Source organism: Equus caballus, chromosome 16 (assembly GCF_041296265.1).
Source record: "Equus caballus isolate H_3958 breed thoroughbred chromosome 16, TB-T2T, whole genome shotgun sequence".
NCBI classification, from domain to species: domain Eukaryota; kingdom Metazoa; phylum Chordata; class Mammalia; order Perissodactyla; family Equidae; genus Equus; species Equus caballus.
In genome coordinates, this window is record NC_091699.1 from 55,770,719 (window position 1) to 55,793,488 (window position 22,770).

Genomic DNA, 22,770 nt, shown 5'->3' on the forward strand with positions numbered 1-22,770 from the left:
TAAAAACTTTCTCAAATGTGTCTGGTACAGAGTATAGTTGGAGGACTGCCTGGAATTTATGCAACATAGAATACGAATGCCTGCTCTGTTGGGTTCATATGACACGTTATTTTTATAATTTATGATGAATATTTCACCCCTTTCCTTTTTACCCTCAGGCCTGGTCCATCATGTGTGTAACTTGTTCACCGAAACTGCCACACTATGCTTGGACGTGGACAATAAAAACAACAATGAGACGGCTGCCGCGCTGCTATTTTCGCTGCTTGATATTTTGTACGGCATGCTGACCTACACATCAAGTATTGTACGGCTGGCTCTGCAGGTAGAGGACATCTTTTCCTGTGTCTTGAACAACTCTACTCCATGTCACACTTCCCTTTCATTCTCTTCTTTCTAATCTTCCTCTGTGTCTTTATTTTTGAAAAACAGCATATGATTCTATAGAGTACCAAGTAAGCCATCTTTGAGTGACCCGTGTCAAGAACAGATTATTTGATCACAAAGTCTGAAAGGAAAGCAGGAGAGGCCTAAGCAAAGACTTAGCGAGTGCTTACTGGGGAGCTACTCCTGACCAAGGAGATCATTTGCCTTACATGCACCCCAGGGTTGGCCAGGCAGTGTGCAGTCTTCCTGTCCTGAGATGGAGCTCCTTCCCGCCCCCAACAGAATGGATCAGCTTTCTAGGAACAGTGGATTGAGATTTTAGGCACACATGCACACACAAACATACGTACATGTATGTGTTTGTATACACATAGATATACACACATATACACACATATGCAACACAAACTCTCTCACTTGCTTTCATGATCAATAACATGGAATTGCAAGGTGGTTTTGAGGACTAGAAATGTATTCAGTGGTTATGGAAAAGTCAGTTTGCCCAAAACTGTCTCCTGGATTTACTTAGCATCATGCCCTAAGGAAGGAAAGGCATATGGGTTTATTGAGTACTTTCCATGTTAGGTGCCTCTCTATGCCTATTTCATTTAATGCTCTCTCTAACCAAGTCAACTGATACTTAGGTCATGTGAAAGCACACAGCCAATATAAATTCATTGTTCTATTTAGAATCCTGGTAAAATCGCAAGAGATGTATATCAAATGGTAGCATCCTGGCTTGGATAGATGCAGAAGCTGAAACCAAACTGTTTTTGATACTCAGCCAAGAATTTTGGTAGCAGAGCCAAGAGTGAATCCCTAGACTCTGGCTCAGTCTCTGTTATTCATCATTATGATAACTGGTATCTTTTACCCACAGTTAAGCCAGTCAAGTATTAAGTTGTCTGGTGTGGTTTAATAAATAATTCCAAGATTCTCTAAACAGCCATGATAGTGGGTAAGTGTTTAACCCAAACTTGTAAAGCCAGTAAATGAAAATGGCCTTTGAACCACCTAGTTGTTTTTATTTGCTCATCTATAATAATTCTAAATTAACAGTAAACCATTGCTAAGTCCTTTGGAATCCTGAATTATGGATTTCTCTTAATTTTTCCTTTTTTCTGGTAAGTGTCTCTTTAGAGAACATTCTTTCTTATTTCAATTTCCACAGTGGTAGTTTTCTATAATTCTTAAAGATATAGTCGATAGTTACTCTTGTAAGATGCTTTGATGGTATCACTCTGTAAAAGATTATGTAGATTGGAGATAAAAAGGATCAGAAGTTTAAAAATTCCAGACACAGTAGAAATCCTCTTTTATTACAAGTGATTAGGTAGATATTCAAGGGTGTTTAAAAGAAAACTCCTTAATACAAAATATCTTCTAATTCTCTTTTTTCAATTTGCTAGTGTAACCAATAGATCACTTTTTTTTCATTTTCTTCAGCACCACTGTATATTTTACTACTATCATCTTTCTAATTGCTCCCCTGTAATATCTGCCATGTATTGCTTTTGACCTTGACTGCCTACTTGGATCTCCATGATAGCTGGTGTCTATCTAAAAGTCATAGAGTCCTTGAGGCTGAATTAGGGGAAAGAGTTGGGAAAGGAAGTGGAGTGTGCTTGAAAGACACATTCTCCTAGAACACTGAGCGATAAGTACTTTCCAAACCATAAGTAACCTCTTCCATTTATAAACATGCTCCACACTGGGCATTCTTCTGCATTCAAAACCTCTGTCTACTTCATCAGAAACTTCTCTAAATTAGAAGAATTGAGGGTTGCCAGTGTTTAACATGATAATAATGTTTAGATTTATGAAGCACTTTTCTTTTTCAGGGAGGAGAGTGATATGAGGCAGGAATGTGTACCAGGGAGGGGAGCAGTGGGGGATGAGGGAGGAGGTGTCGGAATCTCCCTTAGGAATTCAGACCTTGCCTACAACCTGCCTGGTTTAAATTAACCCCTTGAGGACTGTGTGTGAATGTGTAAGCAGAAACAAATACATGCTCCAGACTCACTGGTGTGGTGGGGGCACATGGGCCTTGCAGACTGAAATACCTTGGATTCAAATGCTAGCCGCACGACTTGCTACCTGTACGATCCTGAGCAGGTTACTTCACCTGTCTTAGTATCAGTTTGCTCATCTGTAAAGTAGATATGATAATAACTACTCTGCAGGTTGTCATGGAACTTAAAGAGTAAAATATATGTGCATATATATAAATAGAAAGTGCTTTACATACGCCTGGTACAGGGAAGGTAAGCAGTAAATGGTTGTTATGTCATTAATAACAAGAAGAAGAAAGGAGCTCACCTCGCCTTCCTGTTTACAGGGCGCTTCCTGCGGACCAAGACTTCCTCATTTCTGTGTCTCGGTGCATGGGAGGGCACTCAGTTCATATTTCCTGACTAAACTGACTCCTAGCAGGCTTAAGAGAGATTAATTTATGGTGTTATTTTACACTTATGAGCCTGGCACAGGGCCAGGCACCTGTGATTTCAGCAGGGCTCAAGAGAGGAGGGGTGTTAGCTCTCAGTGAGCTTACAGTTTGATAGGGAAGACCGTCAGGACACAGGTAGTGAAGTGAAGCATCATTTCGTTACATTTGTGAGAATCAACCCTTGAAAGGTACAGGATGCTGCAGAGTGAATATGGGAGGGGAGAACCTAACCCAGCTTTGGGGTTGGGGAAGTCACATATGGAGTGTTAAAATCCAGGTCAGCTGACTTCCCAATCTGGGCTTTGTCTGTCATTCCTGAAGTGATGGGGGAGCTTGATAGACTGCTCCCCTGATGTGAGGACAGTTAAACTGCTGTTCACTTGCACATGTGTTGGTATTGCTGAAAAACTGAAATGTGGTTACTGAGTCCTCCTTAGTCTCACACACACGTAAAGGCTTTCCATGATGGGAGCCATACTCTTTGTTTTAGTGTCTCTTGGAATCATCCAGTTTGACTCCTCCATGTCTTTCCCTTTGTTGTTCTTCCTCATGAGCTACCCTTTGTCTGGTAATTGAATGCAAGTGAGATTTTTCTGTCACAGCCCGTAGTCTTCATCATGTCTCTCCCTTCCTTTGAAAACTTAAATGACATCTCATTATCTATGATAGAATTTCCTAACTCCTTGGCAAGACATTATAGGCCTTGTATGATCTGGCCGCTGGATGCCTTTCCAGCGTTGTCTGCTAGTCTTCCATGCTGCCCATTCCCACACCAAATGGTTGCCTTGGCATTTTCCAGATGGATGCTGCACCTTATCACTGCTGTGTCTTTCCACGTCAGACTCCCAGCACCTGAAACACCTGCTGTCCATGTTATTCCCTGTAGACTCATCCCCACCGTCCACATGGTGAAGTCAATGTTACCTTCTCCTACTTCCCCCGCCACTCAAACTCTGTTTCCACCTCAATAGCTGTTTTCACACGCTGCCTTTAGCACAATTATTTGGGAGCTTGTCAACCTTTTAATTAAACCTGAGGTCCTATAGCATGGGGACTGAGTCATATCAGCTGTGGATCATGAGTGTGTGTGTGATGGTGTTTGTGGAGCACAGTGAGTATTGAATTGAATTGGTCTGGGCCACACCATAGCAACTTGTGCTCCGTTGTGTGTTTAAACCTGCTTGGGACATCAAACAGCAACTGTACGAGGAATTGACTGTCTCTTGTTCACTACAGATGCCTTACCTCTGTGTTTACTGTCAAAGCTCTGCTGAGTATGTACCCCTGTGCGCTGGACTCATGTAGCAATGCTAAATGTAGTAGAATTGTATTCTCCTTTGCTTTTTTAATTTTTTGATGCTGAGAATATAGCTGCATTCCTTTATCTCATTTTGGGTAATGCTGTATTACCATTTAATATTAAATATGGCTCATAAGTTGACATTCCGAGGTTTTATATGTTTTGGACTATTAAATTTATATTTCTACTCAGAGTTCTCCTCTGAGATCCATACTTATATATCCAACAGCTTCCTCCACATGACCGCTAGAATGCCACATAGTCGCCTCAAATTCAACATGTCCAAAGCTGAATTCAGGATTCACCTCCCAAAACCATTTTCCTGCCAGTAAGCCCTGCCTGTCTCATCTTGTTGTGCAAACTTGGGAGTCATCCTTAAAATTTCCCTTTTTCATATTCCACATCTGCTCTGTCACCAAATAATGTAGATTTTTACCTTAAATAGCTAACAAATCTAACCACTTCTCTCAAACCCTACTGCTACCCCCTAGCTCAGTCCACCATCTTCGCTTGCCTCTCAGCTTCTCTATTTCCTCCTGCATCCGTCCCTTCGGTGCACAGAGCTTCCATTGTGGGCCCATATTTTTGTGAGAGTTGAATTTCTAATGCATTCCTAGTGTGAATCTCCCTGTTGTGCAAAGCTGCAGCATTCCCTTTTCTGGAATTCTTGTCATCTTTTCAAGAAGGTGGTACTTGAATACTGATGGGCAAGAAACTAGGTGTTTCTTGGTGACAACAGCCAATGACAATGTGGATTTTGGAGGATCTAGAGGACCACTGGATATCCTTGTAGGGATAGGCCCACAGCCTGTGCTTGTTCTTGTGGCCCCATCTGCTTGTTTACACATGTTTGGAAAGGAAGCAGTGGGAGCATGCCCCTCACTGCCTAGGTGCTGGTTTGCAAGGCTGCCTTCTCTTTCCCAAGAGAGAATCAGTCTACTCTAAAGGATAATGTGCTAATCTGAAAAGGCCAATATTCTATCTCACATCATGCTTGCGAAGGTGGGAATCAATAGCCAAGATTCAGAAAGGTTCAGACCTCTAGGATAGTGCTACCCATTTGTTTTCTGGGAGGAAATTCTATCTTTCTGATAAAGTCAGTCAGGAAGCTCAGCGGTGGGGGTTGGGGAGGAAGGTGGGGAGAGGAGAAAGGGAAGGTTGATGCTAATGATTACCACTGTTCTCCTTGGCTCTAGAGAGGTGCAAGTTGTTAAAAGGCAGGTGTCTGATTTTCAACCTAGTCTTTCTGAACCAAAGCAGGCAATTCAGATTCTCTCCACAGGCCTGAAGTACGGAAGGAAACTTGGCATTCATGAGAAGGGCCCTGGAGTCCAGCGTCATGACCCGAGGCAGGGCAGGCTGAAGCCTGCTCTAAAGGCTCTGGCAAAGGTCATTACCTACAAGTAGTTTTGTTTCTTCTGAGTGAAATTAAAAACAGAGAGGAAATATGAGAATGAAATGTGTATATAGTATAGCAAACACAGTAAACAATCAGTGCCTGTTTTCAATATAAAACTATTCATCTCTATGATAAAAATCTTCTCTGGAACTAGACGGTTCTGTAAAACTCCCCAGAGAAGACACACTTAAAATTAAAGCCAGTCACTTCTCATTTCTTATTTCCATTGCGGTTTAAGCCCATGCTTCCTAAGCAATTAGACCCATGTCTGAAGCCTCTTCAAGCAGTGCTATGTTGGACTAATATTCTAGATGTTATTTGAGCATGTGTGTGCATACAGAGAAGGAAAGCATAGCAGAATGCACTTGGTATGCTTCATATAGTGTGCAAAAAATGCTCAGGAGAGATGAGCATGTGTGATTTGGGGTCATAGAGCCTGGATTTATCTTCCAGCTTTGTCACCCATTATCTGTGGTACTGTAGACAAACTACTTCTCTGAACTTCAGTTTTCTCACCTGAAAAATAGGGGTAAGAGCACCTAGTCTCAGGATGGTTGGAAAGAAAGTGCTTATACCAACTGTGGTATGCGAAAATCACCATCATCCCTCCAACCACAGCCCTTGTTATTGCTCTATCTGTGGACCACCCAGTCTGCCTCTGGAGCTGGGGGCAGTGGCAGCGTATGCGCTCTTTGTCATGTTAGAACGAGCATAACTTCTCCTCAGGGAACCGAGGTGAAATGCTTCCTCTGCCTCCTTTACCTGCTAGACTGAGTGGACCTATCTCCTGTGGCCAAAGCTGACTGATTTCCAAGACGCTTCTTTCTTTCTCTTGCCATGTTCCAGGCACAGAAGTCTGGGTCAGGAGGGGACACTCAGGCTGCAGAAGACCTGCTGCTGCTCAGCAAACCTCTGACAGACCTCATCAGCCTGCTCATTCCACTGGTAAGAGCTCACCTCTTTGTGTGTCTATCAGAACATTGCTGACATTGAAGTAATTTTATTTGAATTTCATGATGTTTTAAGTTTCTGTGCTATTTTAATTGCTTTTAAAATTAGAACCAAAAGAAATTTCAGAAGATTATTTGGCCTGGAAATACTGCATTTTTACTTTAATTTAAGACCAGGTGGCTTATCATTCATTTAAATAGATATTTAAGTGAAGCAGAATCTCAAATCCTTCTTAATGAATGTAAGGTAAAAAAATTCAAGAAATGAATTTCAAGAAGAGAGACAAAATCCATTATGGGAATCAATTCTCTTTTGAAAAGATATTTTAGAGTTATGGTTGGCATGCAGGACTCCCTGGAAATGCAGAGTCACAGACACAGACCTAACGCATACTCCCCTCAATCTCCACAGAAATAGAATGAAATAAGCGAAATTAAATACAAACTGGTAAGATTACACAAGACCACTGAATATATGAAAAAAGCCCAGCAGAAACTTGGAGTTTGGACCAACAGAAATAGTTTTCACTAAACTTAAAGACGACCCAATGTAGAGACACATGACTCCCACTCTTGGACAAAGCAGTCAGTCAGAGGGTCGGTTGGTGAAATTCCATAAAGCCTCCAGAAAACCTCTCTAGATTTGTGGATCCTAGGACTAGGGGTGCAAGTAACTCGAGGGGGTGTGTCACTTTTGGTTTCCACCCATTCACAGGGGCAGACAAACAGCTCTAAAGGCTGCTAGGGTTTGTCTTTTTCTGCCCTGTGGCTCAGAGGGAGGGATGAATAATTCTATAAACTTAATTGTGTTCGGCAAATAAAGGTTTTGTTTAACTAAGTGGGAAAGGAAAAGGGGAAAAAAATCAATCAGTACTGTGTTATACTAAATAATAGCATATATGGAATAGAGCAGTCACAAAAAAGTGGTGATGGGCTCGCAATGAAGTGAGGAGACAACCCAAAACCCCAGGGAACTGGACATGCCCCTGACAGAGTGGAAGGATCTTTAGTGTAGAACTTTGCATGACGTTACAGGGAAAATAGCAACACTGACTAACTTCTCCAGCTCGGAGCATGAGGGCTGAAACCTGGCAGCCAGCTCTCTCACAGGCTACGGGTAGGAAACAGATGAGGCTGCAGTGAACAAAGAGGAAAGACCAACACAAACTGCATGCTCTTTTATGTAAAAGACTTAAAATGGACCTGTTAAATATATTATATATATATATATATATATATATAAACTGATGCACTATATGATATGTAGGATAATAATTATATTTATAGCAAATGAGATTAAAAAGGAAAAATATCTTAAGGAAGACAGATGAGGGTCAGCCCTAATGGCCTAGTGGTTAAAGTTCAGGGCACTCTGCTTCAGCAGCCCGCGTTTGGTTGCTTGGGTGTGGAACCACACCACTCATCTGTCAGTGACCAGGCTGTGGCAGTGGCTCACATTAAAAAAAAAAAAGACAGATGAAGAATTCACTATAGGTAAAACTTGTAGGGCACTCTATTTTACATATATATCTTATAGATGTGGTTTTGGTGTTTGCCATATTCTCAGATATGTTTTATTTTAATAGGTGGATTTATTCCAATTGGATTTGTTGTTAAACTTATCTTTGGTCTTAATATTATTGGTTTATTTTATATTTTCTTTCTAAATGTTTTCCTATATTAAATGTAAGATTTAATGCATAAAAAAATCTTCAACAGGAGAAGGAGAAGGATTCTACAATGGTAAGGAATAAAATCCACAGGAAGATAAAATAACTGGGAACCTTTTTGTGACAAATATCAGAGCATAGAACTATATAAACTAAGAAGGACCAAAAACATACAGGGAGAAATCCAAAAAACACGTTAGTATTGAGAGATTTAACATTGCATTCTCATTGATTGGCAGGTCTCATGGATGAAAAGAATGATATAAAGCAAGAGTTGACAAACTAGGGCCTGTGAGCTAAATCCAGCCTACTGCCTATTTTTTTTTTTTTTTAAAGATTTTATTTTTTCCTTTTTCTCCCCAAAGCCCCCCGGTACATAGTTGTGTATTCTTCGTTGTGGGTTCTTCTAGTTGTGGCATGTGGGACGCTGCCTCAGCGTGGTCTGATGAGCAGTGCCATGTCCGCGCCCAGGATTCGAACTAACGAAACACTGGGCCGCCTGCAGCGGAGCGCGCGAACTTAACCACTCGGCCACGGGGCCAGCCCCGAGCCTACTGCCTATTTTTGAAAATAAAGTTATATTTAACATAGCCACACAGACACTTAGTTTACATATGGTCTATGGCTGCTTTTGCACCTGAATGGTAGAGTTGAGGAGTTACAGCAGAGACGTTGTAGCCCACAGGCCTATATTATTTACTATCTGACTCTTACAAAAGGAGTTTGTTGACTCCTGGTATAGAGGATATAAAAACTTTAATAAGATTGATCTAGTAGAAATATATCCATCTCTGTATCCTGAAAATAGAGACTGCACCTTTTTTTCAGTTTTCCAGGAACACTTAAAAAAGTTGACTATGCATTATATTAAAAGAATATTAATAAATTCCATTTAGTAGGAATGGTATAGAACACATTCTTTAACCATAATACAATTAAACTAGAAGGAAAAATGGAAACAATCAAAGATGCACTGTTAGCAAATACTATCAATCTGTACAATCAAAGAATAAGACATGATTGTATCAGTCGGGGTCCAGTCAGAAAGCAGAAACCACAGAAGACAAACCTATGCATGAGACAGTCAGGTAGCAGGAGCTGGATTGCCAGTTCACGTGGGAAGCCCGGGCTGCGCAGTCTTCATTGGGGAGGGCAATGGGACCGTGACCACAGGCCAGGCTAGGGTGAGGGTTGCTGAGGGCCCACACCTTCTGAGCGTGTGGTTAAGTCAGATCTCCATCAAATGCAATTATATCCACACTCTGACTGACAGTGCAGCCACCCGAAACAGCAGGAGAGCCCCTTCTTGTTGCAGCGTATTTTCTGAGAGATTTTTCCTAGTATTTTCGCGCTCTGAACTCCTGTTGCTAGTAACTTGATTGCACTTCAGTTTTAGTATATTGACCAGACGTCTGCCTAATGTGTGTGAGCTGCGTTGTGTACATGCACATTTATCACTGGAGTCTTTAGGTTTAAAAATGGTCTGTGACAAGAACATTGCAATATGTCTTCTCTGGAAAAGTTAACACACATTTATAGCCGTGTATAAAGTAAAGAAAAATAGTAATAAGGCTATTGAGGGCCTAAACTAGAGCACATACAGATCAAAGATAAGTTTTACAGTGGTTGTTAAAAAATGTAATAGGTTACAGAATGAGGTGGTGGAATTGCTTTCCCACAGGGAAAAATAATCAGACTTTTGGTTTTCTTCTGCCTTGGATCATTTTGGAGGTATTTTGCCTAAAGGCAGGAGAACGAACTTGTTAGCTTTTGAGATTCTTTTCCAAATACGGTCCCATGAAAGTAAACATACTTATCCTTAGAAGAATATGAAAACTGTCAACCCATAATTTATGACCTGTATTTATACCGTCCACTGTAGGAGAATCGTAGTGAAATGCGGGTTTGAGACGTGATTCTTAGTCTGTTTTGAGTGTGAATTTCTTAGAGAATCTGATGATTCTAGATTCTTGTCCCAGAAAAATGTCTAGATTCACTTATGTGCAAAGTTCTGCACACAATTCACAATTTCAAGGGGATCTTTGAACCCTCAGTTGGTAACCACAGTGTAAGATATGGCTAATAAAAGATGTAATAAGTTGACCATGTATCCTGAAGAGAAAAGAAAGCAAGGTAATTGTTTGACCTAAATATTTTATTTCTTAAGAAGAGAAAATGGAAAGCCAGGCCATACATCCTGGATGAGTTTTGTAACTAGATAATTAATAGCTATAAGAAATTATGCTACCGCCTCCTTCTCCCTCAATTAAAGTAAGTATTTTCAAATTTATGAGAGATTTTTAAAAACATTTTTCTTTATTGTATGTCAAATATTCCAGTATTTAGGCTGGTTTATATGTCTCATCCTAGCCACGCCTTTCGTGGCCATTGAAAAGATCACAGTCCTCGCCTAACATCAGAATGTGAACTCTTTCTGTGCTCCATGACTAGGGGACTGAGCCATCACATGAACACTTAAGGACTCTGCCAGTAACAACATTTTGTCTATGTCTACATGATGCTTAATCCATTTGTGTTTCTGAGATCACTGTGAAAATTTTAAAAATAAATTAGGGACCACAAAGTACCGAAAAAACCAATTTGTTTTTCATTTTCTAATTTTTTTTCATCTGAAGAAATAACTGAGCAGATTTTTCTCTTTAAGTAGTAGTGGACTTGGACTTGTCTGTTCTTTCCCTTGCCGGTTGGCTTACAGTCAGTGGCATGAAATATAGGTAGTGGTTTATGGTGAATATGGTTTATGGTGATGGAGCCCAGAGGTAGTAAGTAGTCAATTTGCAAGTCATACCCAAGATATGGGGCATCTTATTAGTTTTATATTCAGTGGCTGCTCTAAGGAGTCAGCACCTCATTTAATAGGGGTACCCCTCTTTCCGATTAGCCACCGCCTGTCTGTCTACTGGACATTTTCACTGGATGCACCTTAAACACCTGAGATTCAGCGGGGTTAAAACAAACTCATAATCACCTCCTCTTGAGTTCCTCCTCTTGTGTTCTGTTTGTCAGGGAATGAAACTAACTTCCATTCAGTTGCCTAAGTCGAGAATACGGGCATAATCCTTGCCTCTTCTTTTCCTTCACTATCCTACCGCATACCATTAAGCCACCCAAATTCATCACGACTGTCATTTTCTCTTCATTCCCACAGACTCCATCATGAAGGCCTTCAATGTCATCTTGTGCTTGTACGGCCGCTGTAACCTTCTACTCAGGATTTCTGCCTGGGCTTGCCCCCTCCGCTGTCTTCTCTGCAGTGGATGCAGAGTGCTCTTTCTAAAATGCGAAAGTCACCTTGTCACACCTTGACTTAAAATCCTCTAATGATTCCTCCCTACTCTTGGATCAACTCCAGCTTCTTAACAGTTTTACAAAACCATATATGATCTGACACTTTGTTATGGTCCCAGGCTCATCTCTCGATTCTCCTTGTCCTACTCTGTTCTGCACCCCAACTTTTTCGCTCTTTTAAACATGCCATGATTTCCCTGACCTCTGCCTAGAACATGCTCTTCCTCCTTTCATGTGTTTGACTCTTCCTCAGCTTTCAGGTCTTGGCTTAGATGTCGCTTCTTTCAGAAAGCCCACTTAGCCCATCCAAACTAGGTTAGATTGCCTCTGTCCCCAGGTCCAACAGCATCCTCAGCTTCCTCAGTCCTAACACTTGTTATTAAATGGTACCGAAATAACTTGTTTATGTCTCTGTCTCTCCCACTAGACTGTAAGCCCCAGGAAGGCAGGAGCCATGTTTATTTGCTTCACTTTTGGGCTTAGTACAGAGAAGGGATTCAATTAAAAAAGGGGTTCAATTAATATTTGTGCAGGAAAGGAGGCAAAGTGCTAACAAATGTAGTATATTTTCCACCTTTCCTCAATGTAACTGAGAATAGATTAAGTCTTGTAAGACGTAGGTTCAAGTACAAATTTGTCCAGTTTTTCTGCACCCCTGGTGTCCGGCCCTGGTCAAGCCAGCTCGTCCTAGCGGTGGTAGTGGTGGTGGCTCACCAGCTCACTAGCTTTAAAATCGTATCATCTGGATTTCTCTCTAGAAGTTGACCTCTTCTTAGCAAGGTTTGCCGTGCCCTTCCCTGGGCCCCCTATATTCCTGAAACAGCCCATCCTCTACCTTTGATTGATAAGAAAGGCTACAAAAGGGCAGCCAGCATTGCTCAGAGACTTCTGTGTTTCTGGAAAATTGCTATACTTGTAGTAACTGCAATATCTAAAAACCCAGCCCTAGGACTCCAACAGCAGGAGTGAGTACGAAAACCTCTGAGCGGTCAGAATAGAAGCTACAGCGTTGTTACCTTTTTTAACAGCAAAGTCCCCAGGACTCTGACGTTCGATGTTTGGATTTGGATAGCTGTAGGAAAGAAAGGTCCCAGAACTGCAGGTCTATTTTCTCCCATTACTTCTTATACTTTTGTCTTAAAGTGGTTGTAATATAGCAACTTGCTTTTGTAATAGCATTTTATTGTTGACCACAGCTGCCTGCTCTAAGTTGGAAAGGGTAAACATTCACTTATGTGGTGGGATATGAGTGGTATCAGAAAGCAACTTCTCCAAAAATTCATCCTCATCCATTGATGACCCAAACTCCCACATTCTTATGGTCCTCTTTTCAAGCCTTCTTTCAAATAGTAAGGCTTTAATATGAATTCATGTCACTTGTTTCACAAAACAAGTCTAGGGCAGTGGGACAGACTGATAGAAGAAAAAGAGGAAGTGGGAGTTAGAGGGATAGAAGAAAGCATTGGATATGCAACTGTGAAAAATGGGTCATGCCAAAAGCAAAGTCTAGCTAATAAAGTTTTTTTAGGGTGTGCTTTATTCTCTGTTTCTGGTATACTTGCCTGGATTTAAAAATGGAGGATAACAATATTTTTCTATAATTAATGGTCGAGTTTTTATGTGCTTCAATGAGGAAAGCGAGTCTTAGTAATTGGACTTTTAGAACCAGCTCTAAAGGTTAATCATTCGAACCAGGTCAAAACACATCAGAATTTTATTATGATTTCATATTTAGACATCTCATTTATCATGTAAGAAATTGATGGGAAGGCAATAATAACCCATCATTTGTGGAGTTCCAGAACTTATTCATTTTGAGGCACAATGTCTGTAAGGAAGTGATGCATATAAAGAGGTCGTATAAATCCTTCAGAAATAGATAGATATCCCAAGAGAAAAATGTGCAGAGGACTTGAGTAGGCATTTCATTTACAGCAACACAAAGACAGATGCCCAGTGTTAATTTCACCAAACACATTTAAGCTCACTAGTAATAAGGAAAAATTAAGTTAAAGAAGTGCAATGCAATCTTCAAAGTTGGAAGCTGATTTTGGGGATAAAAACTGGTAAATAAAAATATAAATTGGTATGTATCGAAAGCCTTAAAATTATTTATCTTCTTAATGTAGTCATTCCACGTCTAGAAATTTATGCATGGGAAATAATTAGAGAAGTAGAGAATGACTTGTTTAAATACATATTCTTACAGCATCATCTTTAGTATCAAACACACTTTGTTAATAACCTATAAGTCACTCAGAGATTAATTAAATTGCATTCTTAGGGTAGAATTCTGTGATGCTATTAAATATCATATTTCCCAAGCATACTTAATAATGTGGGAAAGTATTTGTACATAAATGAAATATCAGAATGTGTATTAACGTATATATAATTGAAAATTTATATATTTAAAATGTGTGTATATATATTTTAAATTAGCATCCTTTTATAATTAATATATATCTTGATACACACTCTCATAGAGGCAATCCTTGCTTTACATGGTTCTGATATGCATACATCCCAGCTAAATAATACCAGTCCTCTCACACCATGGTTCAAACTTCAGTTACCATGGGGTATTAACCGGAGGTATTCCCCATTGTTGTTAATAACCAGCAAAACCAGATATTATGACCCTTGTCTTGGTTGTGCTGAGTCCAAAAGCTGGTTATTGTGGTAAGGGTCCCCTGCTCAGATCCCCTACTGCTCCAGGGTGGGCTTTGTACCTTAAGATTCCTCCTGGCTGGCTGTGAAGTGCCGTGGCTAGAAGGTGGCTTTTTCTCTCCAGAAAGGAATTTCTGCCTCCTCCACCTCAGTGAGCACCATCCCTTACTGTGGGAGTTCTTTTTATCCAGTTTTCAGTTCTCCCTCAGGTGTAATTGTTCTAAGAGTAGTTGTAATTTTGTTGTGTCTGCAGGAGGAGGTGAGTTCAGAATCCACTTATGCCACCATCTTGACACCAGATCTCTTTCTTGTTTTTTAACTTAAGCATTTATAGTTACAAATTTCCCCCTTAACACTGCTTTCACTGTGTCCCATAAGTCTTGGTATATTGTGTTTTCATTTTCCTTCATCTCTCAGTGTTTTCTAGTTTCCCTTGTGATTTCTTCTTTGATCCATTGGTTGTTTAAGAGTGTATTGTTTTATTTCCATAAATTTGTGAATTTTCTAGTTTTCCTTCTAACTTCATCTTGTTGTGGTTGGAGAAGATACTTTGATGATATCTGTCTTTTCAGATCTGTTGAGACCTAATTTATGGCCTAACATATAGTCTCTCCTGGAAAATGTCCCATGTGCGCTTGAGAAGAATGTGTATGCTATTATTGGGTAGAATGTTCTGTTTATGTCTGTTAAATCTGGTTGGTTTATTAAGTCTTTTAAATTTTCAATTTCCTTACTTATCTTTTGTTTGGTTATTCTATCCATTAGTGAGAGTGGAGTATTGAAGTCTCCACCTAGTAATTTCTGATAAGGAGGGACTTCTGTTATTTTGCTACTTGTTTTCCATATTTCTTATATGTTTTTTGTCCCTCATTTTCTGCATTAGTGTCTTCTTTCCTGTTTAGTTGATTTTTTTTTCCTTTGGTCATGAAATGTTTAAATTCCTTTCTCATTTACTTTTGTGTATATTCTCTAGCTATTTTCTTTATGGCTACTATGGGATCCACATTGAATATCCTAAAGTTATAACACTCTAATGTGAATTTATACCCTCTTAACTTCATGAACATACAAAAACTCTGGTCCTTTACAGCTCCATCCCCACCTCTCTTGGTTGTTGATGTCACAAAAGTATGTCTTTGTACATTGTGTTCCCTAAAATATAAACTAGTATGTCTGTGCCCTTTAAATGCATTAGAGTTAGAAACAATTATTACAATAATTCTAGCTTTTATGGTTGCCAATGTATTTACCTTTATTGAGATCTTTATTTCTTCATACAGCTTCAAGTGACTTAGTGTTCTTTCATTTTACCTTGAAGGACTTCCCTTGACCATTTCTTACAGGGAAGATTTGGTAGTAATGAACTTCCTCAACTTTTGTTTATCTGAGAATATCTTAATTTCTCCCTCACTTTTGTAGGACGTGTTGCTGCATATAAGATTCTTTGTTGACAGTTTTTTCTTTTAATTCTTTGAATGCATCTTCCTGCTGCCTTTTGGCCTCTAAATTTTCTGATGAGAAATCTGTCGATAATCTTATTTTCACAAGTTGCTTCTCTCTTTGTCCTTGGCCTTTGAAATTGAGAGTATAATGTGTCTCAGTGTAGGTCTCTTTGAGTTCATCTTACTTGGAATTCCTTGGGCATCTTGAGTATTTATATTCATTTTTTTAAATCAAATTTGGGAAGTTTTCAGACAATATTACTTCAGGTATTCTGTCTGCCTCTTGCTCTCTCTTCTCCTTCTGGAACTCCACATTGTGTATGTTGGTCCACTTGATGGTGTCTCACAGGTCCCTTAGGCTCTCTTCACTTTTCTTCAATTTATTTCTTCCTGTTCCTCAGACTCAATAATTTCCATTATCCTATATTCATGTTCACTAATTCTTTCTTCTACATGCTCAGTCTGCCTTTGAATCTCTCTAGTGAATTTTCCGGTTCATTCATTGTGCTTTTCATCTCCATAATTTCTTTTAAGGTTTTTCTTTTCGTTGATGTTTCCATTTTGTTCATACATTGTTCTTTTCATTTTCTCCACAACTTCCTCTAGCTCCTTTGGAGCATCTTTAAGATAATTTCTTTAAAGTCTTTGTCTGGTAGATCTACCATCAGGTTTTTTTCATGTACAGTGTCGGTTGATTTACTTTTCTCCTTTTTTTTTTTTTTAAAGATTTTATTTTTCTCCTTTTTCTCCCCAAAGCCCCCCGGTACATAGTAGTATATTTCGTTGTGGGTCCTTCTAGTTGTGGCATGTGGGATGCTGCCTCAGCATGGTCTGATGAGCAGTGCCATGTCCGCGCCCAGGATTTGAACCAACGAAACACTGGGCTGCCTGCAGCAGAGCGTGCGAACTTAACCACTCGGCCACGGGGCCAGCCCCTTACTTTTCTCCTTTGAATGGGCCATAAGTAACTGTTTCTTTGCCTTGATTTTTAAAAATTTTTTGTTGAAAACTGGATATTTGAATCTAATAATGTAGTAACTCTAGAAAGCAGATTCTCCCCCTACCCCAGGGTTTAATGTTTTTTCTTGTTTTTTTTTGTTTATTTTTATCTTTTGATTATTGTTGTAAGCCACCTCCATGCCAAGGACCAGCCTGTAACATAAACATAACATTCTCAGATCTTTTCAGAGCGTGTGCCTTTCCCTGGGCTTGACTGGCTACTTTCTAATTTTTCTTATATATGCAGTTGCTGTTGAATGTCCTCTTCTTTAATGTCTGGCTCTTAAAAGAGGAAGAAGAGAAAAATAAGGTAGAGGGTGAAGGACACTGTTGCTTTAATCTGGAAGTTACTTCATCTGGAGGAAGAGGAAAGAGCAACAACAGTGGATGCCAGCCTCTTTGTCTGCACCTCTATGATTAGAAGCAGCAATCAGTGAAAAGAGAGCAGACTCATGACATTTAGAGGACAGAGTCATTTTTTGTGTACCCTAGCCCCTGCAAGCTTTGTGCAGACTGCTCCAGGAATGTGTACATAGCTGCCTGCCATGCAGTTCGAGGTTGGGAATGGGTAACTATAACTGTGCTAAGAGCTGAAATTGACCAAAATTGACCCCAGTTTACTGTCCAAGCCTTCCCTTGGAAGATGCTAGCCTTCAATAGACTCTGGAGTTCCAGGTCTAGGTGAGGAGGCAGGTTCCTGGTTCTTCCTACTCTGCCGTCTTCCTAGAATCCTCTAGGGCTTTTGAATTTTCTTTGAAGGATAGAGGACCATGTGCTAATAGATATGATGTGAAGATAGGGTCGAGAAGGACTAGAGAGCTGTGCATCCCAAGTAGAGGACACATTCATAGACATAAAAGATGATGGGAAGTTTGGGGCTCTGCAGTTAATGGTGGGATTAGAACTTAGGGTGTGCCTGGGTAGTGACATGAAATGTACTTTGAGAAACTGTCACAGATTGATTCTGAAAAAGAAAGTTATGCTTTTTATTAAGTATAAATACAATGTAACTAATGTCACTTTATTTTCCTAAGTGAAATGAAATCTGGCACTATCAGCTGATGCTAAAATTAGTGGGTAAAAGTATAGTGAGAAGCAAGAAACAAAACATCAAATTATCTCTCCACAAGATGCTAAGTAATTACAAAAGAAAAAATTGTGGTTTTTTTGCATCACAGAAAACTGATATATACCGCCCTAATCAAGTGTTCAAAGTTAATATCACCAGTGATAAGATATGTTGCCATCCTTTACCTATTGGTATAATGCACTGAGAAGAGTACAACATCACTTCCATGGTATTCCTGGCAAATATGCATAACTTACATTTAATTATGAGGAGACATCAGATAAACCAAGGCATCGTGCATTCTGATGGGCCAGTACTCTTCCAAAATGTCTAGGTCATTGAAATCTCAGAGAGACTAGATGGACTATCTCAAATTGGAGGACATTAAGGTGGCATGACAATTAAATCCTATGCGAATCCTGGATTGACCCCTGGAGCAGAAGAGGACATTAGTGGAAAAACTGGCAAAATTTGAGCAAGGTCTATAGATTAATTAATAATAACATCTCATTGTTAATTTCTTATTCTTAGCAACTATTCTGTGGTTCTATAAGATCTTACTATTTAGGGAAGTGGGATGAACTTACTTTTACTACTTCTTGCACCTTTTTAAAGTCTGAAATTATTTCAGAATGAAAAGTTAAAAATTAATGACTTTAAAAAAGAAAGAAATTTGGTTCCCAGTCACCACACACCCCTTTTAGTATAAAAATTTCAGTCCTCCTCTTTGGATTGATTCCCCCCCTTGAAAGTTATCTGGTTCCCCAAGGCTGTGGCACTTGGAGCTCAATGTCCACAGTAGCTAGGCACCACCCACTGTCGGTCACCTCTGAAACCTGCTCCTGTACCTTCTGCTTATTATTTCCCAATTGTAAACATCTTTTGTAGATTGGCCACTTCCCTGTCTCTCAACTCCTCAAGCTTTCTCTTTCACAGCAAGCAAGCTCTTGGGTTTTGTTGAGGAATCTACAGGAAACTAAGATATCATTTCTTCTCAACTGGGTCCTCCTATATATCTGTATTTAATCTTATTCTATAGATAAAATAATGCATTTTGGAAGGGTTTTAAGCAAGAATTTGCTGGTATCAGATTTTAGACTCTCAGAATTGAGACGGAGCCGAAAGGAGGGATAGAACAGGGTGACTAGAGTGCACACGACAGGAAGTTGCACAGGAGGAGAATCCCAGAGATCTACAGAGGGTCTCCCTCAGGTACTCAGCAGAGTACATGTGTGTGAGGAATTACCCCAAGGCCAGGGACAAAACAACCCATAAGGATTAGAGAATAGTGCCAGTTACTCGCACAAGGCCAATAATAGTTCTTTTTCCCACCAGATAACCTGGAAAAAATTCTTAATTCATGAAGCACTGTAAAGGATACTCAGAAAGGTCTTGCCTCAGTAGTGGGGAATAATTAGTCCTAGACTGAGCACTGCTCCAGACCCACCTAACAAACCATAAAAACAAGATCAGAAAGGACTAAACTGTTTCCAAGTAGCTCAACTGCCTCCCAGAAAAAAACCTCACAACTAATTTTAGGAATACAAAAATATCAAGCACTTACCAAGGTGAAATTCACAGTGTCTCATATCTCTTTAAAGGGTAATTGACCATTTAAACTAAAATAATATCTGCGTATACTGTGAGGTCTGTAAAAGTATGTATGTATGTATGTAAAATGTATGACAACCATAGCATAAAGCTGGGAGAGAAGAAATGGAATATACTATTATAAGATTCTTACACTAATGTGAAGTGCTGTAATATCACTTGAGGGTAGACTGTGTTAAGTAATGATGATACTGTTACCCCTAAAGCAGCCTTTGAACAAAACAAAACAAATAGTCATTACTAATAAGTCAGCAAAGGATATGAATGGAATCATAAAAAATAACTCATTGAAAAGAAGACAGAAAGAGAGGGAAAAGAGAACAAAAACTTCCAGAACAAATAGAAAATAAATAGCAAGAAGATAGACTTAAAACTATCAGCAATCACGTAAAATGTAAATGATCTAAACACCCAATCGAAAGGCAGAAATTGTCATATTGGGTAAAAAAGCAAGACCTGAGCTATATACTGCCTACAAGAAACTTGTTTTAAATATAAAGACACAAATAGGTTAAAAATAAAAGAACAGAAGAAGATATGCTATGCTAACACTAGTCAAAGCTGGAGTGACTATTTTAATATTAGACAAAGTAGATTTCAGAGCAAAGAATATTACCTTGGATAAAAAAGTTCATTTTATGATGATAAAGTGATCAATTAATCAAGTAGACGTAATAGTTCTAAGCAAACTACATGAAACAAAAAAATGTTACAAGTGCAGGGATGAAAAGATAAACACACAATTTTAGTCAGAGATTTCAATACTCCTCTCTTGATAATTGATAGGACAAGTTTAAAGAAAATCACCAAGGAAATGGTAGACTTGAGCAATGCTATCATCCAATTTGACCTGATTGACATTAATGGAGCACCGAACTAAAGAAGAAAACACATTCTTTCAGGTGCACACTGAACATTTTATCAAGATAGATCATATTCTGAACCATGAAACAAGACTCAGTAAATTTAAAAATGATTCAAGTTATATAAAGTGTATTCTCCTACCATAATGGAATGAAATTAGAAATCAATAAAAGATATTTTGAAAATCCCTAAATATTTGGAACTGAGTGACACATTTCTAAATAATCATGGATCAAATTAAAAATAAAAAATTAAATTAGAAAATATTTTAAGCTAAATGAAAATGAAAGCATTTTGCATTGTTAATGTCATGGAGTTGATTCCAACTCCTAGCCACCCTGTGTACAGCAGAGCAGAACCCTACTTGGTCTTTTTCTTTTTTTTTTTTTGAGGAAGATTAGCCCTTAGCTAACATCTGCTGCCAATCCTCCTCTTTTTGCTGAGGAAGACTGGCTCTGAGCTAACATCCATGCCCATCTTCCTCCACTTTATGTGTGGGACATCTACCACTGGATGGCTTGCCAAGCAGTGCTGTGTCCACACCCAGAATCCGAACCGATGAACCCCAGGCCAACAAAGCAGAATGTGTGAACTTAACCGCTGCACCACCTGGCCGGCACCCCCTGCTTGGTATTTTTGCACCATCCTCTCACCTTCTGGTGCTCTATTAGACAATGCTCTGCTGCTACTCATAGGGTTTTCATGGCCAATTTTTTCAGAGGTGGGTGGCCCGGTTCTTCTTCCTAGTCTGTCTTAGTCTGGAAGCTCCACTGAAACCTGTCCACCATGGGTCACCCTGCTATATTTGAAATACCAGTGGCATAGCTTTCAGCATCACAGTAACACACAACCACCACAGTATGACAACTGACATATGAGTGGTGAGCGGTGAGAGCACCAACTCTTAACCATAACACCACCAGGACTGGCACTGTATGTAAAAGCACTGCATGTCAGAATTTGTTGGATGCTGGTAAAACAGTGCTTAGGGGAAGGGAAACTTATAGCCATAACTCCTATGTTAGAAAAGAAGAAAGGTCTCAAATCAAGGAGCTCAGTTTCTACCTTAAGAGACTAGAAAAAGAAAAGCAAATTAAACCCAAAGTAAGCAGAAGAAAGGAAATAATAAAGATCAAAGTAGGGACCAACGAAAACAGTAGAGAAAATAAGTGAAACCAAAACCCAGTTCTTTGAGAAGATCAACAGAGTTGTTAAACCCACTATCAGAGTGATCAGGAAAAAATGGAAGAGGACGCAAATTGCCAGTAACAGGAATGAGAGGAAAATGTGGAGAGACATCACCACAAAGTCTATAGATATTAAAAGGATAATATGGGAATAATATGAACTGCTTATGCTCATCGTTTAAACAACAGATGAAATGAACAAATTCTTTTAAAGACACAAATTATCAAAGCTCACTCAAGAAAAATTGGATAACCTGAATAGTCCCATATCTATTAAAGAAATTGAAATTTTAGTTTAAAATGTTTCATAAGGAAGCTTCCAGAGCCAGATGGCTTCAGTGGTAAATTTAGCCAAACATTTAATAAGATTTACCAAATTTTACATAACCTGTCCTGGAAAATTGAAGATGAGATACTATTTCCCAAGTCATTCTGAGAGGCCAGGATTACCCTGCTACCAAAAACCATACAAAGACATTACAAGAAAAGAAAACTACTATTCAATGAACCAATCTCATGAACATAGATGCAATGGGGCCAGCCTGGTCACACAGTGGTTAAGTTTGCACATTCTGCTTTGGCGGCCCGGGGTCAATCCGGGGTTTGGATCCTGGGTGCGGACCTAGCACCACTTGTCAGGCCATGCTGAAGCAGGCATCCCACATATAAAGTAGACGAAGATGGGAACAGATGTTAGCTCAGGGCCAGTCTTCCTCAGCAAAAAGGAGGATTGCTGGCAGATGTTAGCTCAGGACTAATCTTGCTAAAAAAAAAAAATTATAAGCAATATTTTAGCAAGTTGAATCCAGTAAATATACTACAAGGATAATACATCATAATCAAGTGAGATTCATCCTACTAATGCAAAAATTGATTTAAAACAATCGATGTAATACATTGCATGTGCAAACTAAAAAAGAAAAAAACATATGATCATTTCAATAGATGCAGAAAATATACTTGATAAAAATCCAACATCTATTCCTGATAAAGGGGCATCTATGAAAAACTGAAAGTTAGTATTGTACTTAATGGTGAAAGACTTAATACTTTCTCTCTATGATTAGGAACACAGACAGAAATATCTGCTCCTACCACTTCCATTTACCATTGTGTTGGCAGTTCTGGCCAGAGCAGTCAGGCAAGAAAAAGAAATAAAAATCATCCAGATTGGAAAGTCAGAAGTAAAACTGTCTTTATTCCCAGATGACATGATGGTCTTTGTCAAAAATTCATTGAAATCTACAAAATAGCTACTAGAAATAGTAAGAGTTTAGCAATCTTGCAGGAAACAAGATCAATATACAAAAATCTATTTTATATCTGGCAACGGACAATTGGAAATTGAAATAAAATTAATGCCATATTATTTCAAATTTTATTTCAAATTAATGCCAAATTGATATAATAGCATAAAAATATGATATCCTTAGTAATAAATCTGACAAAAGTTGTCAAAACCACAAA

General features: G+C 39.1%; 1 protein-coding gene across 4 annotated transcripts in view; it reads left to right on the plus strand.

Annotated features, from left to right (window-relative positions):
- The window catches only part of ULK4 (unc-51 like kinase 4), a 513,120-nt gene that overhangs the window by 343,947 nt on the left and 146,403 nt on the right, over positions 1 to 22,770 (plus strand). For all 4 annotated transcript variants that reach the window (XM_001917025.6, XM_023620688.2, XM_070237944.1 and 1 more), the window contains exons 33-34: positions 159 to 325; positions 6,379 to 6,477. In XM_001917025.6, the coding sequence (XP_001917060.4) occupies positions 159 to 325; positions 6,379 to 6,477 (266 nt within the window). The remainder of the gene's footprint in view (positions 1 to 158; positions 326 to 6,378; positions 6,478 to 22,770) is intronic.